Raw genomic sequence first — 16,068 nt, 5'->3', positions numbered from 1 at the left:
TTCACAGCTGTAAGGTTGTGAGTTTGACCCCAGGCAAGGCTCCAGGGTTGACTCAGCCTGGCATCCTTCCATAAGTTGCTAAAATGAGTACCCAGCTTGTTGAGGGCAATTAGCTTACACTTCATAAGCTACTTAGGGAATGCTTAAGTGCATTGATAAGCAGAAATGTAGCTGCTATTGCTATTGCTATACTGACTTGTCATATGATACAGATTGGGATGGGGATCATACAGCCCTCCAGATGTTGAAGCTTGACTCTTAGCAGTATACTAGCCAGCCTATTAATGCTGGGACTTGCTGTTCAACAACATCTGGAGGACTATCCTCATCCCAATACAGACATTTGATCATTTGAACATTTATCTATTTGACAATGATGTATTATGGGTGCATTGACATTATTTAGCAATTGTTTGTCACAACAGAATGTTATCCTACAGTTCAGTGCTCCATTTGGAACCATTTATATTTACCAGGATGGACTGTTTCTGGCCATACCAGAATTATTTTCAGAAGGTTTTCCACGCGGCCTACCTGCTGCACCTAAAGTTCTCTCACCTTAGTAGTGATACATAAAGATGCTCCATGGTCCAAAAGGACTGATGCTACATCTTCATGTCCTTCGCGTGCTGAAAGGTGTAAAGGTGTATATCCTGATGTCGTGGCGGCATTTGGAGAAGCTCCTTGCTGTAACAGCTGCTGAACTATATCAGCTTTGCCCAATCGTGCAGAAATATGCAGTGGTGTTTGGTCATCCTAAATGAGAAAGGGAAAAGGGACCAAATATGGCTAATTATTACTATTAAAAGGGTGGTTGTTATGACCAACTGGCATGTGTGTAGGGAGAGCCTAGATAGTACAGGAGTACTATGCAGAAAGCAATGTATATACTGCTTCTCTACTGTTTCAAACATTACCCTGTCTCAAGTTTTCACTGAATCTTATCCTCTACAAAACATCATTCAGTGCTGTGGTATATTATATATGTATATGAGTACATTAGGTTAACAGAAGATGTGTGTGTCTGTGTGTGTTCTTTCAAGTTGTCTCTCAGCCTATGGTGATCCATGAATTTCATAGGGTTTTCTTTGGCAAGGAATACTCAGGGATGGATTTGCCAGTTCCTTCCTCTGAAATATAGCCTAAGGCATCTGGTATTTATTGACAGTCTCTCATTTAAGAATCAACCAGAGCTGACCCTACTTAGCTTCCAAGATCAGATAGGATTTGGTGCCTCAAGTGTAACAGGTAAGATGCAACATATATTATTACTACCAGTGCAACTGCATTCTACTTTTCTGCCTCAGTCGAGCAACAAAGGCAGCTCATTATTTATGAACTATCCACCTAGTCTTTCAGCACTGATTCCAAGGCTGAGGACATCTATATCTGGACCTCTATATCAGCAGATCGTTCTAGGAAGCCTACCTCCCAAATTCCTGCTCAAGGCTCACAGAGAGTAATCCAGAGGGCAGAGCTTGGAATGTTAGCTTTTAAAAACAATTCAGTCCCATTGCTAGTTGAAGTAGATTTTTTTTAAAAAAAAGAGCTTGTTGCCATTATAATATTTTTGTACTATAATCTTTCCTAATAATAACTAGAAATCATTATTCATTACATTAAAATAGCAGTTTTGCTTCCCCTCATTCCCATTCCAAATACATTCCTATTACCACCCCATCCCACAATTTCTTACAGGTAACCTTATTATTACTCATTACTCCCAGGCTTTGCCTGAAGCCATCCTGAATAGATGAATTCGTAGGTGTGATGCCAGCATGTAACAAGTAGCTGCTAGGGTGTCAGTACCTGAGCATGGTCCACCACTACCCTGATGTTTGCCTAGGCAAGATGGTTTGGAGCTGCCATTTAAATGTCCTCATTAAATGTCCCCATCTGGGAAACTGTGAGAAATTAAAATAAGAATCCAAGCCAAAGGGCTACTGCCATGGCCATGTAAACTGAGTAGGCTCAAGAAGGAAGCCCATCACTTTGCTGAGAGGGCCTCTAACCTGAAGGCAAACTTGCTGATTCTGTTTTGGAACCAAGGGTTCAATTCCTTCACCCTTAGCTCACAATCTCCCCTCCAATGCAACTCACATCCCTATACATGCAAAGACAGAAGACGGGCATGAACACTACACAGTGAAAGGGAAACATGCCTTTTAAAATTCCTGCTTATACAGGGTTCATGGATGAGGCTAGTTTAACTATTTGGGCTGTTATGACTTTCAGAGCAACACCTACTCTTCCAAGATGATACTGAAGAAACTGACTTTGACACTATTATTATTTGATACCTGATAACAAAATATATTCTGGGGCTGCCTTTTAGATACAGGTTACTTTTTTGGCCAACAACTCTAACAATCCCCCCAGCCAGTATAGTCACTGGTCATGCTAGCTAAGGGATTCTGAGAGTTGCAGTCCATAATGCAACTTTTTGAAGTTCTGCTTGATATTTGTTTCCAGCCCCCAGTCCACTCCTTCTCGAGGTGTACCCTATTTAGACCTTGTTACATCCGGTTACAGCCCAACCAGAACAGGGCCATGTGGCCCATTAAAATCTCCATAAGATCAGGCAATAGTTCATGTATACCGATCCTACCCCAGAAGATCAGGCAATAGTTCATGAATACTGATTCAAATGATTGGTCTAGAAGGCACATCTTCCTGCACTCACTCCTTGATTGAACAGTAGCACTCTCTCTTGCTCTGAAATATCAGGAGCATGCTATTTGCATTATCTGTCATATGGAGAAATAAGAAGCTTACCTTGGCTTTAGCTTCTACCTGAGCTCCATTCTGGACTAAGTATCGAACAACTTCTGACTGGCCGGCTCTGGCAGCCATATGAAGTGCTGTCTCTCCCCTCTTTGAAAGTAAAATATTGTTGATATATTAAGGTACTCTTAAACACCTCCTCTCAAAATGTTAAAAAGAACAGAAAATATATCAGCAACAAGAACAAAAAGCTTTCATTTTAGTCAGAAACCACTGCAGCATGAATATTTTTTAAAAAGCTTTCTGGGAACACAACACTGAACCCAGTCAATATTTGCCCTCTAACTCTGGTCCTTAGAAAGTAATTTATTTCAGTATTGATTTTTCTAACTATGACAGTACATGAGTGTTTTCTTGTTTGTCAAGGAAAATTATCTAACATGCTGATCTATTCAGAGTACCAACACAACATTGTGTTAAATGACCATTCAGAGTTGGTCAGGCATTTGTAATTATGTCAAGCTTTATATATTCAGATATGCACATTTTACTTCAATTTGATTCTCAGCTATTGTACTCTAACAACGCTGACATCTGCTGTCAGCGGGCAAGCTCTCTGCTGGGCAGATCAAAATAAATCAATAATGATATATAAGTTTGCTTTAAAAATGCAGAGCTTCACCTGCTACATCACCAGGAAAACAGTAAAAACACCAAGAACTTTGATTTGAAAATGGGAAACAGCTTTCTTGATCCTTTGCAATACATGCATCTTTAAAAGCAAACATTATGCATAGCACAATAGTGTGCTGAATGTCCCTGTAATGTATAGAGCAGATTGACAAAGGCATCCAGCTTGACAAAGAACAGTCAGCAGTAAACTACAATAAAAACTGCTAGTGGATGTGGAGTGGATGTGTTTTCTGAAGCTCAGTTATTTTCAGTTTCTCACAACTGCATCTAAAACAGCTTCATTTTTAACACCTTTCACACAGTGCCTTTGGGAGCAGAGAGGCACTCTAGCATAACTGTGCTGGACACAGGCAATATGTCCTGATCATCTGCTGCAATCTGTTAGCAACATCAACAGAGCTTGCTTCAGAATGTGTGGGAAGGGAGGGGTTATGTGGCCTAAGAAACAAAGTTCAATTGCTAGTCCCAAATGAAACAGAGCCAATGAATAAATGGGAATTTAGTAAATGACCACTTACCGATCGGTAAATTCTAGTAATATAATGGGCCTATTTAAGCTGGAACTAAAAACTGGATTTAGGCCAAGTCAGGCCAATACTTGTCTGAAATTAGATAAATTGAGTGACATTAAATGAGTTCTAAATTTTTCCAGTGTGAAAGAAGATGAGGCACATTTAGGTAAGAATTTGGGTGGAGATGGCAGTGGGAGAAAAGTTCTCCAAGGAGACTCCAAACTCTCCTCCCTAACACAAATTTGAGTGCTTGTGTTTGTGAAAGGATTTACATTCACCAACCACTGGCAATAAAGCAGAAGCTGAATAAATCTGATCAGCAACTCATCCTCTTTAAAGGGCTGCTTCACACATTTGATATAGCATTTGATATAACACATTTGCATTCATACAAAAAAACCTTTTTAAGGCTATGTTTGAGAACAGAATACAGTAAGCAATATTCCTTATCGCTGAAGCCTTGAATATATCAGAATGCTGCTGCAGCACTCTTTATAGCAGTGGTATGGTGCTTCTAAGTTCCTTCCAAGTAGCTACCTCACAGTGACAATTGACCCAAAGTAAAGTGAGGTGAAAATCCTCATGTTTTAGCATGTTAATTCAGCCCCACAAACACAAAGACCAAAAGAACAGAGACTGCGGAGTTCTCATAATGAAGCAACCTGACCATTACCTGTATTGCCTCTCCCTATTCTCCCTTTCTTTCATAAAATTACATGTCAGTTCATTTGTATTTGCATTCCAGTGCCAGCTTTTTTGTTTTGACAAGATGCTCTCCTGACCAGTTGTAATAAAACCAACACTGAAGGAAACTGCTTGGCCCTTTGACATCTTCCCCCACAGTGCACATTTCTGCATTAACTGCAACTGATCCAAATGTTATACACCATGCATAAAAATTACTTTGTTCCACACAAGCAGCAGTATCAATGCACTACCTACCACATGGTGTGGATCAATTATATATTATATCAGGGGTCGGCAACCTCTGGCCCGCGGGCCGGATGCGGCCTGTGAAGGCCTAGCTACCGCCCCCCGGTTGCTGTTGCCGCCGCCGCCGCCGCTCGCGGCTTTTCACCACTCTGGGCGCTGCCATTTTGGGTGAAAAAATGGCGCCGCCCACAGCGGCCTCTGGGGCTATGGGCGCCGCCATTTTTTCGCCCAAAATGGCGGCGAGGTCGCGCGAGACTTCGCCGCCATTTTGCCGCCCAAAATGGCGGCGCCCAGAGCGGCCGCCGCAGCAGCGGCGCCAGCAGCGGCGGGCCTCTAGGAGGCCCGCTGCTGTCTCTGGGACCCTCCAGGTGGGCTCCCAGGGCGGCAGGGGGCCTCTGCGGGGCCCGCTGCCATCCCTGGGGCCCTGCAGGAGGGCTCCCAGGGCGGCAGGGGCCTCTGCGGGGCCTGCTGCCATCTCTGGGGCCCTGCAGGAGGGCTCCCAGGGCGGCAGGGGGCCTCTGGGAGGCTCGCTGCCGTCTCTGGGACCCTCCAGGCGGGCTCCCAGGGTGGCAGGGGGCCTCTGCGGGGCTCGCTGCCGTCTCTGGGGCCCTGCAGGAGGGCTCCCAGGGCAGCAGGGGGCCTCTGCGGGGCCCGGTGCCGTTACTGGGGCCCTCCAGGAGGGCTCCGAGGGTGGCAGGGGGCCTCTGGGAGGCCCGTTGCCGTCTCTGGGGCCCTCCAGGGGGTCCTCCAGCGCTGGCAGGCCCCCCCCCAGCTTTTTTGCCAGTCTCTGACGGGGCCAGCAAAAATGGGGAGGCCTGGCCACCGGAGGGTGGAAGCTCCGCCCCCGGCATGCGGCCCCACCCCTGGAGGGTGGAAGCTCCACCCCCGAGCACACAGCCCCGCCCCAGAGGGTGGAAGCTCCATCCCCGGCACGTGGCCCCGCCCCAGAGGGTGGAAGCTCCACCCCTGGCACGTGGCCCCGCCCCGGAGGGTCGAAGCTCCACCCCCCGGCTTCGGCCCCCCAGTCGCCTGAGGGACAGCAACCTGGCCCCCGGCTCAAAAAGGTTGCCTACCCCTGTATTATATAACTTATTCCTACCCCCCCCCCCCCCGGGAGTTTGACAGCCTATGTAATAAAATGCACAGAAACATGATGATTTCCTGCAGAAAATAGCACTATAAGGAGTCCATTCCAGACATTTCCTCTCTGAGTGATGGTAACTCTTTGCATAAACCCAGAAGCAACAGCAACAAGAGTGAACACATTAAATTAATGTCACACAGGATATGCATATATAAATGCTGGGCATACATGTCTTAACTTGTCTAGACTGCAGCTTTTCAAGCTCTCGAACAGAACAACTATAGAACAGAACCAGATGAGCAGGAACTATCCTGTGCTGGTCCCTATTCACAGAACATAAATACAGCTTTGAAGATGAGTGACCCTGTGTAAGTCCCTGTTGGCTATGTGGGTTGGCAAGAAGAAACAAAGAGTGAATTATGTGACTGACAGTACAAGAAGGGGAGATGCCACACCTCGCAACTCAAGGGCGAGGATCCACCTGCTACTCAGACCACAAAGTAACCCCAACAGATTCCAAACTCTTGTCATGATGTCTATCTAGAAAAGCATCCAGGCAAAGAGAAAGGCACAGTGGAGATAAACTCACCACATTGGTTGTGTTGGGTGATGCTCCATGATGCATCAATTGTGAAACAATATTTACATGTCCCATAAAGGCAGCAACATGAATTGGAGTCAAACCCGACTGAGGTGGGGGGTGAGGTGGTGTAGAAGAGAGAGAAGAAAAATTACCGTAAGATAGCACGATTCATTATGATACAGCATAGAATGAGACATGGTAAAGATGAGCTGTATAAATCATGCGAGTGAAGGTGGGCAGTGTTGTAGGTTTTCTAATGAGCTCCATATTAAATGGCTATAGAAACAAACCTGCTCAGAACAAGAGTTACTATTGTACTGATTATTAAACAAACCTGAAATACTGTTAGGGAGGACGTATTCTACATTTTACCAAGGAGTTGTCACTAGTCTTTGTCAATGTTTTCTCTTTTCCCTCCCTCCATTAAACTAATCCACCCCACAGACATAGCAGCATAAGGATGGAGGTCTGCAGAAAGGGCCCTCCTCTGTTTCCCTGCAATAGGGGCAACACAGTGTGGGAGGACAGGGAAGAGGGTCTTCTTGGTTGCTGAACTCCAAATGCCGAATGCCCTTTCCTTAGAGGTCCAAATGACACCAACATTGGTTTCTTTTCAACTTCAATTAAAATATGGTGTTTTACTAAATCATATACTTTAACTGCAGTAACATTTAAATTATTTTTAAAATTTGTGCTTAGATTTTTTTTTATCCTGGTTAAGCTATTGTATTAGTTTAATTTGAATTTGTTTCAAATTGTTATTGCTTTATATATATCCTGCCCTGAAATCCCTTAATAAAGGACAGGAGTTATATAGTGTGGAATTTGGAGACTGCAGCCTACATGATAACAGAAAGGTCACATCTTTCAAGATGAGTCTTCTAACATAGGATCAGACCGAACACAGGAACATGGTTTGGCATTCCATGAATGAGCTATATGTCCATGTTTTTCCTCCTGCCCTCATATACTCCAGTTCTCTTCCTTACTTTCATTACAGAAGCAAACCACCATTTATCCACTTTGTATGCAGTGGTGTGCTATGGCTAACCAATAAGTTAGAAGGAGGAAGGAATCAGAGCATGCAAAGGAAAGTGGGAGCATGGAAGTACAGGGTCCATTCACCTAGCAGCAAACCATGAATTTGTGATACATCTCTGGTGATGTGTGCCATTTCAGTTTGAAGGCTTCACTGACAACCCAGCAAGTACGATAGAAATTTACAACCAATCATTTGACAAATCTTGCCATATCCCTGAGTTTTCTTCTATGCTATTCATCTGGTTTTAACTTCAAATCAAAATACTGAACAATTACAGCAGTTTAAGGAAGCCTCATAAACGAAAATGTAAACTTTTTCTACTTTGGTTGTAAAAGGTATTAGTAACATCAAGACTGTCACTAATTTTGTTCCCTGTAACCCTGGTTTGCAGTACAATTGAAACACATTCTGCCAATTCTGTCTATCTGGCCTCATCCCTGAAGATCCTGACAGTATCTTCTTTCTATGGAACACATAAGGCCTATCTTAGGCATAGTTACAGCAGAATCATACTGAGTATAAATTCTAGGATTCTGGATCCAAGATTTTCAAAAATTCAGAACCTTTTGTAATTGGAATTTTAGACAAAGAACTTGCAGCTGTGGCCATTAGACATCCCTGAAAGCAGAAGTGGGGAACCTGTGGTCTTCGGGAAGGTGCTGAACAATGGCTCTCAGTAATCCTGACCCCTGGCCATGCTAGTTGTGGCTGATGGAAATTGGACTCCAATAATAAGGTGACAGACTCCACTGCTGCCTTAAAGCAAGCAACATTAGTAAACCCTCCATTCGACCCAGATGCAAAGATAGCATACTATGGCAGTCATTTCAAAAATGTATTCCACAAAGCCATGGACTTCCCCCATAAAAATGAACTGTTATCTGAAGTATTTGATCATTTTTGCCTAAAATAGATGAATGTCTGACACAACTGATGCTTGATGCCTCCTGCCCCCCCCCCTTTTCATTGTGATTATATAATAATCAAATTTTATTGTGTTATTCTGTTATTTGTGAGCTGTCTTGAACATCTTCTTGGCTATAAATGTTTTTTAAATAAACTGTAGCTTGCCCACCACTTCTTCAACAATGCACTACTCCAGGGAGGAACAGTGTGCTAAAATGAAAGGTACACTATCAGTTCTCTGCACAAGTTTGTAGGAAAAATCCACACGGCAAAGAGCACCTAATAACCAGAATACTTTGTAAAGTAAAAGGCAGGTAGAATGGGGAGATTTCACCAGGAAACTAAATATATAGAGGAATCCCTGTAGGCAGAATTTATTTGATGTCTCATACAGAAAAGTTAAAGGAAGTAATAAAATGGGCACCCAGCTTAAATTTAGCATCCTTCCTGCTGTTCTCAGCTCCTATTCACAATGGGTAAATGTTATTTGTTTACTGGCAACATGACAGCATGTGCAATTAAAGACGCATTACCTCTGTGACAGCTTGGATAGATGCTCCATGTTTCAGCAAAAGTTCCATCACTTTAATTCTATTCTTTTTGCAGGCAATATGGAGAGGTGTAAAACCATTCTGCAAAAGTGAGAAAGGACTTTCAAAAGATCTCAGGGTGGAAAAAAGTTGTCATTGATAAAAGTTGTCTAAATTATCTTCATGAAATTTGCAACATCTCTTTTTGATATCCTGCGGCAGCCAACTGTCACTTCATTTCAAAAAAGTTTACTTTGCTGGTTGAAACACTAATGATGAATATGCTCTGGAAATACACACACTCATACTTTCTCTGCCCTATACAATGTGGTACAAAGATAAGCTACCATTTCGTTTTCGGTGAAGCAAAAGCACGAAGAAAACAAGCCTTCCTGAACATCAAAGTTCCATACTCTCTTGCTCACAGCATTGCTTAGATGTTGATGAAAACTTCTATATGTATCAAAGGGACATCACTGGCTTATTTTTAAAATAGCTGACAGAATTGGGCCTCCAATCTGATCAACAATTGCTACCTTCCCAACAGGAGTTTAAAATATCATATCGCTTTCATAACATACAGTCAGAAGCCACTGCCTGTTCCAGCAGAGTGAAAACAGACAGTTCTGTTCATTGTCAATTCTTTCTCAGTTCTGCATCAACCTTCTTTCTTCTTTTAATTATTTAGGGTAATGATAGGGAAAAGTGCATCAGTAAACAGAGTTGAAAATGTTTCTCATTTCTGTAAATGGAGAGCTTTTAAGTGGAGGGTTGTTAAGTCCCTAGCTGGACCTGCACCAGGATGCTCCCCTTTCTTGTAGAATTAAAATATATAGTCGGTACGTAGAGAGATCCTGTAGCATCTCTGAGGCTAACTGAAAGAAATTGGCAGCATGAGTTTTTGTAGACTTCAATCTACTTACTCAGATGCATTTGTTGGAGTTCTTATTGTAGTTTCCCCAAAAGTCAAGTTTATTAGTATTTGAATAGGCCCTTTATTTTCCCATATATAGATGTCTTGTTTCATGATTTCATGGTTGATTATCAAAGCACAGGGATGTGTGGAAAATACTTTGATAGATGTTACTAAATTTACCTTTTGATTTCTCTCAGAATTTCTTGGATGGTCTGCTAGTGAAAGACTTTTACTATGACTTTTGCATTAGAAAGTGGAAAGTTGTACAAGCACTCCAATGGTATCCTTATACATGGTATTGAAACTACAACTGGTCTACCAAGTGATACCTGAGAATGCAGTGCCACCTGAGGGTCGCATTTGGCTCCCTCACTGAAAGAACTACTCTGGATTTCAGCTTTCTTCTGAATCCAAATTAAAGTGCTGGTGGTGGTCCTTTACAGTTTTGGAGCAGAAGACCTTCAGTATGACCTTGTCTGCCTACTCAGAGCTTCAGTATAGATCCTCCTGTGAGAGTTCCAACATCTCAGAACTATATGCTTTTGGAAGGAAGGAGAAGCCTTTTACACTGGTTGCATTCAGGCTCAAAAACTCCCTGTCCCACTCGGAGGCTTCTTTTGCTCCCTTTTTAATGGCTTTCCTTTTCAGAAATGGTTTGGAAAGGTGAAAGATGATCCTCTCATTGAATTGTTAAATTGGTAGGTGCAGCCTAATTAAATTGTTTCTAATGGTCGACTCCATGTTTTGCACTCATTTATTCTGCTGCTTTTATTGTTTTACTGTTTTTAAAATTGCTAAAATGTATTTAATTCAGTGCAGTTATCTATCTTAAGCTTCAATGCAAAAGCCTCTGTTTTCAAGTGACCAGTTTGTCATTATCTTCCATTCAGCAGTGCTAAAGGTTTGTCTGGGTTTCAATGAAATGAGAAACCATGGCTAGTTAGAAAAGGAAGCTAAAGCTGCTGACTTCCTCATGAAAGCCCTGTCAGAGGAACAGAAGAACAGATGGGCCACCTGCTTGCATAGATGTGTTCACACTCTGTACTGTTTGCTGTGGCAGGGAGGGGATACCACCTGTCTACCTGGGCAGGGATGCACATTGTAAACATGGATTCAGACAGCTATTCTTTCAGAGTGTTCTATTCTTCCTGTTTGTGTGGGAATTACATGATCCTGCCCAGTGTGGGATATCTAGTGAAAGTGCAGGTCTCTGCCTTCTGTTCAAGCACAAAGGGGGCTAGGATGCTTCACAGGCCACAAATTCCTCATCCCAGTGATAAATCTATTATGTTTGAATGCAGCAAATGGATTGCAGCTACGTGTGTTCTTCCATTTACAGACAGTGGTCTTCTGTTCTTGGTAAGGAAGGTTTAACAAGAGGGAGGGATAGGAGGGGATCTTCACCACTTCCCCTTTTCTCTTGAAGTTCCTCACAAGTCTTCCATATTGCTCTGGGGAATGCTACAGCAAATTTGGGGTGGTAGGAGAGGAGGGAATCTGAAAGTGCAACTGAGTTGAAGAGGGCTATTTTCCAGTCTTCATGGAACTCTGGATCCAACCCAATGGATGTTAATTTCTGCCATGAACATATGAACACCCAGCAAAGTAGAAACATGGCTTACACTTCATTCTGAAGGAGTGATTATAGAGTAGCTATTTGTTGGTGTAAGGATTAAAGAATTAATAACTATTATAAATTTAAGCTATTTTAATGATGTTGAATCTATTACAAAAGGAGTGGGCAATTCCCTTCACAAGTACACATGGACCCAAACATAGGATCAAAAAATAAGAAAAGTATGTCTTTCTGATGAAGACCTGAAAAATGAGGAAAGTATGTCTTTCTGAATAGGCCTGAATCTAACTAAAATACAGTAGGATATGAGAGTATATGAATGGGAGGGAGGAGATTTTTCAAAAGAAAAAAGTTAGTAAAGAAGAAAGCAGGGTCTTATAGGTATGTTTTTGTTCCAGCAAGAGAGAATACTTATGGAAATGACACAAGACAAGTCTAAATAAACTTTCCATTTGGAGATTTTTTTTAAAAGACAAAAAAATTGCATAAATTCAGAACTACAGCAAAAATAGCCTAAAGATTACAATCTTTCATTTACAATAGCTTTGAAATGCAGACTTACCCATATACATAGACAGGCTTACAGAAAAGTAAGACTTTTGGGGTGGGGTAAGTTTTTATCTTTTACAGCAGTCATTAGATTAGCCTATCTTCCTCTAACCCATTCATAATCTTCTCTTTATCCCCCAGTGTAATTCTTGCTTTGAAAACATTAGGAACTTTTAAAACACAAAATTCTCTTTTTCCCTACCATTTCAAAAGCCAGAAATTTCATCTGATCCTTTCAAACCGATACATAATCTGAATTTATCATACACAGCCTGCCAAAAGGCCATATTTACCCATTTCTCTCATACCAGGAGCAAGCCATCAAAATTCCACACAAATTGGATTCAGCTTACTGATAAGACAGAAAATGGCACAAATCCTATTCTTTAACATCATAGAGAAGCCCTCTAATTGCACAAGAAATGCACTGTTAATTTCAGTATAACAACTCTTTTCTCAAACCCCATGAGCAATTACAGTCTTTTATCCCCCTAAATGTCAGGATACTCAAAAACAAGAGGCATAACCATAATGGGAGACTATGCTTCCAGGAAATAGGAGCCTTGCTGTATACTCACCAGTGCTTTGGCATTAGGATTAGCTTTCTTGTCCAATAAAACCTTTGCAACTTTGTAATGACCACAGTGGGCAGCAACGTGCAGAGCTGTCAGATAGTCATTTGTGACATCATCCACAGGCACATTGTGCTCAATCAGGAGCTGAACACAGTTGAGGTGGTCCCCCTGTGTTGCCATGTGCAATGGAGATAAGCCATTCTGGAAAGAGCAGAAGGGGCAGGAGAAACAGGATAAGACACTTGCATGAAAACCACACTGCTGCTACACCTAGCTGTACAAGCTTTTGTGGCTTATATAAGGAACATTAATAAGGAGACGCTTTGGCCAAACTGTTTCATTCAAGTGTTATTCACACTTTATTCAAGCAGCCCTTTCATGGGAACATGAAAATAACCTGAGGGAAGGTCAGTTAAAAAAAGGAGGAGGAGTAGGAGACAAAGAAGGGAAGGAATGTTTATATAGACAGAATTTAATTGTTTAACTTGGAAGCCTAAGTACTAAGTACTGTTACTAACAACCTAACAATGTCATCTTCCTGATCCGCTAGCCATGGTCAGAACCTGGGATCATCTACCCTCTGCTTTGTAGTAGGTTGTGCTCTCCCTGGTACAGAGCATACCTAAGCAGCAAGACCACACTCCGTCTATAACTATAAAAGCAACTAAACAGTTACAATTACATTGCAAAAAAAGTGGTGTCCCTTTTTATATTACAAACATAATGTAATTTATTATGTTTATGTTATTGCCTGAAAAAAAAAAGAACTGGTTGTTAGTAACTCATTTGTAATTATTTCTGTCCAAGATCTTCAATTAGTACAATCAACCCTAAGCAGCTTCAAATCACAATCAGCTTTAAACCCTAGTAAACTTTGCCTGTCTTGCACCTCTTAACATTTCTTCCCTACAAACTTTTCATACATGTACATAACACATCTCAGGTAGTGTACAAATCACATTTTTTTAGAAACTCACTCAAGATGTTTCAAGGGAACAAGGCAATAGTTGTTTGCAAACCATTTTTATCACACAGTTTTTTGTGGGGCTTTTTTGGACTATGTGGCCATGTTCTAGAAGAGTTTGTTCTAGAAACTGGAAAAATATCATGAACAATCTCTTCTAGAACATGGCCACATAGCCCAAAAAACCTACAAAAAAGAAAAAAAAAACTATGGATGCCGGCCATGAAAGCCTTCGACTTCACATTTTTATCACACTGGTACACTTTTAGCAACACATCTGGGTTATGTTACCCTGTTAATCATGAAGCAATCCAGTCATTAGAAAATATCTATAGGCTTGATCTTGAGTTCATCTAAACTTCCAGTCCTAAAGCTACATATTGAATTGTCATTCAGTTACATTTGTGCTGTAGTAATACAGTGGGCCCTTGCCTTAGGCAGGGGATCCGTTCGGGACTACCACCAGCCCCGCGTAAGGCAAAAAGCTTGTATGCTTGAGCCCATTGGATATAATGGGGCTCGTGCTCACTGCATAGATGCATGCGCATGCACCTTTCTCCCTTTTGCCAGGCAGCTTCAGCATAAGCTGAAAGCCTCCTATAATGAACCCGCATATGGCGTGGGCTCACTGTAATGTTATTCATAAGACAAATTCCAGAGTCCATATTATGGGACTATCTTCATCAAGACATTTGAAAATCCCTTTCTGCTGGTGTATTAAAGTTGTGATCACTATATAGTCATATATGTGTGTGTTCTCCAAGAGTTCCAATCCTATTGCACCGGCAATGATGGGACAGCGATTATTGAAATGCTAAGTATAAAATTCACAGACCACCAAAGAATTTCTTTATTACACATATGGTGTCCCCATGTGCCCATGGTTGGCATAAGTCACACAGTGATTTCACTTTAGATTCCCAAAAGGTAAAGCAGCAAATATTCAGATTGCATATTATGCACAAAAGCAAGTGTTGCTGTCACAGCAAGGATGTCCAGGGCTAGATCTCAGAATCATCTTTATGTTAGTTAATAGACTCAATAAACAGACTCAACTTTTCCTCTTACTGTAATCATTTTCAGTTGAGCTGTATTATTCTAAAAGGGCAGATCTGGCATAGCCCCATAGAGTTGCATAGGAAAATAATCCTAAATCTGGTCTCAGCAAAGAAATACCAATCGTTATGTAAAATGACATATGAATGCATCTCAAGGCACAGGTCTTTAAAAAGATTGCCTCAAAAAATAAAACATTTGGCATTATATCTGAACTTCTGAACTTTACTTTTTGGACCATTACTCCCAGTATCCTCCAACCAGAAAGAACACTGGCTGAGGGATTCTGGGAGCAGTCATCCAAAGAAGAAAATTTTTCAAGCTCTGGATTCCATACGATAGAAGCATGGCAGTTAAAGCAGAATAACAGTGTTATAATTGTGTAGTGTGAATGGGCCAGTGGATGGCCACTGTGGCAGTAGAATGCTTTTGTCCAAATTCAGCAAGACTCTTATTCACTTAGTGTTCCTCCTTATGGAAACATTCCTGTCTATAGGAAAATAGCAGGTCATCCACAGTTTCTTTGCCTGGTTTATTTGCATGGGAGAATGAGAAACAGGTTTTCTTCGTTGCCTGCTGTGCATGGGAACTGTCTTTCAGCTGGGAGACCTTTTCAATCACCACCACATAGTTATTTCTACCTATCTGACATCCAGAAACAAGCTAAACTCGTTTCTTAAATTCTATTTTTAAAGACACAATAGAATTAGAAAACCAAAAAAGGGCAGTTTTCTTTGCTAAGAAAACCAAGTAGGCCACTTCTACTTGAGCTCCATCCACACCACACCCCATTTTTAAAATGATGGATAATTGCTGTGGCTCTGTGCCACTTGAATGGCTTTATTAATGTCATTTGCATGTTTTTCTGCCTCTTCTTTTATCACACCTGGTCAAAATTACCATATCAGAAAGACAGAGAACAGAGGCTCCCAAAGCAGAGCTTCCAACGTTCATCTTTAATGTGAAGCAACTTTTGCTCTAGAGGAAGAAAAGTGCATGTGGATTACAGTGGAGGCGTTGCTTTGCTGAACAGTTACATAAGTCTTTTTCTAGGCTAGCATCCTGCCATGACCATCATATAAACATGTAGTTTCAAATTCAGAAATGGTGGGCCATTTTTTTCCAGGTTTTGGAAGAAAAGCTATTGATATAATTTTTGAAATAGCTATTTCTAAACATTTAGGGGCACCCTAGAAAAGGAGGGGCATAAGGTCTTATAAATTAGTATTCCCAATAAAGTGACTAACAATGACAAATAAATAAAAATAAAATCATAGCAATTCACTTATGCCATAAAGTAACAATAAAGCTTTTCAGTGAAATAATGTGGAGAAACAGCTTGTTCATAATAAAGCAATGAAGACAAAAATGTTCTGTGGATGCATTTTAGACTGAACCATGTCGCTATTGCAGAGACTGGAAGAG

At 41.4% G+C, this 16,068-nt stretch overlaps 1 protein-coding gene across 5 annotated transcripts in view; it reads right to left on the bottom strand.

The window, feature by feature from the left end:
• LOC149318843 (ankyrin-3-like) overlaps positions 1-16,068 on the bottom strand; it is a 287,610-nt gene that overhangs the window by 132,330 nt on the left and 139,212 nt on the right. For all 5 annotated transcript variants that reach the window (XM_089510546.1, XM_089510547.1, XM_089510548.1 and 2 more), the window contains 5 exons: positions 12,627-12,824; positions 9,011-9,109; positions 6,536-6,634; positions 2,776-2,874; positions 559-756 (listed from right to left, as the gene is read on the bottom strand). In XM_089510546.1, the coding sequence (XP_089366672.1) occupies positions 559-756; positions 2,776-2,874; positions 6,536-6,634; positions 9,011-9,109; positions 12,627-12,824 (693 nt within the window). The remainder of the gene's footprint in view (positions 1-558; positions 757-2,775; positions 2,875-6,535; positions 6,635-9,010; positions 9,110-12,626; positions 12,825-16,068) is intronic.

Source organism: Sceloporus occidentalis, unplaced genomic scaffold, assembly GCF_023333645.1.
Source record: "Sceloporus occidentalis isolate IW3139 unplaced genomic scaffold, rSceOcc1.0.p SCAF_2, whole genome shotgun sequence".
NCBI lineage: Eukaryota > Metazoa > Chordata > Lepidosauria > Squamata > Phrynosomatidae > Sceloporus > Sceloporus occidentalis.
The sequence above is the reverse complement of the archived record's forward strand: the minus strand, read 5'-3'. Positions and strand labels throughout refer to the sequence as shown.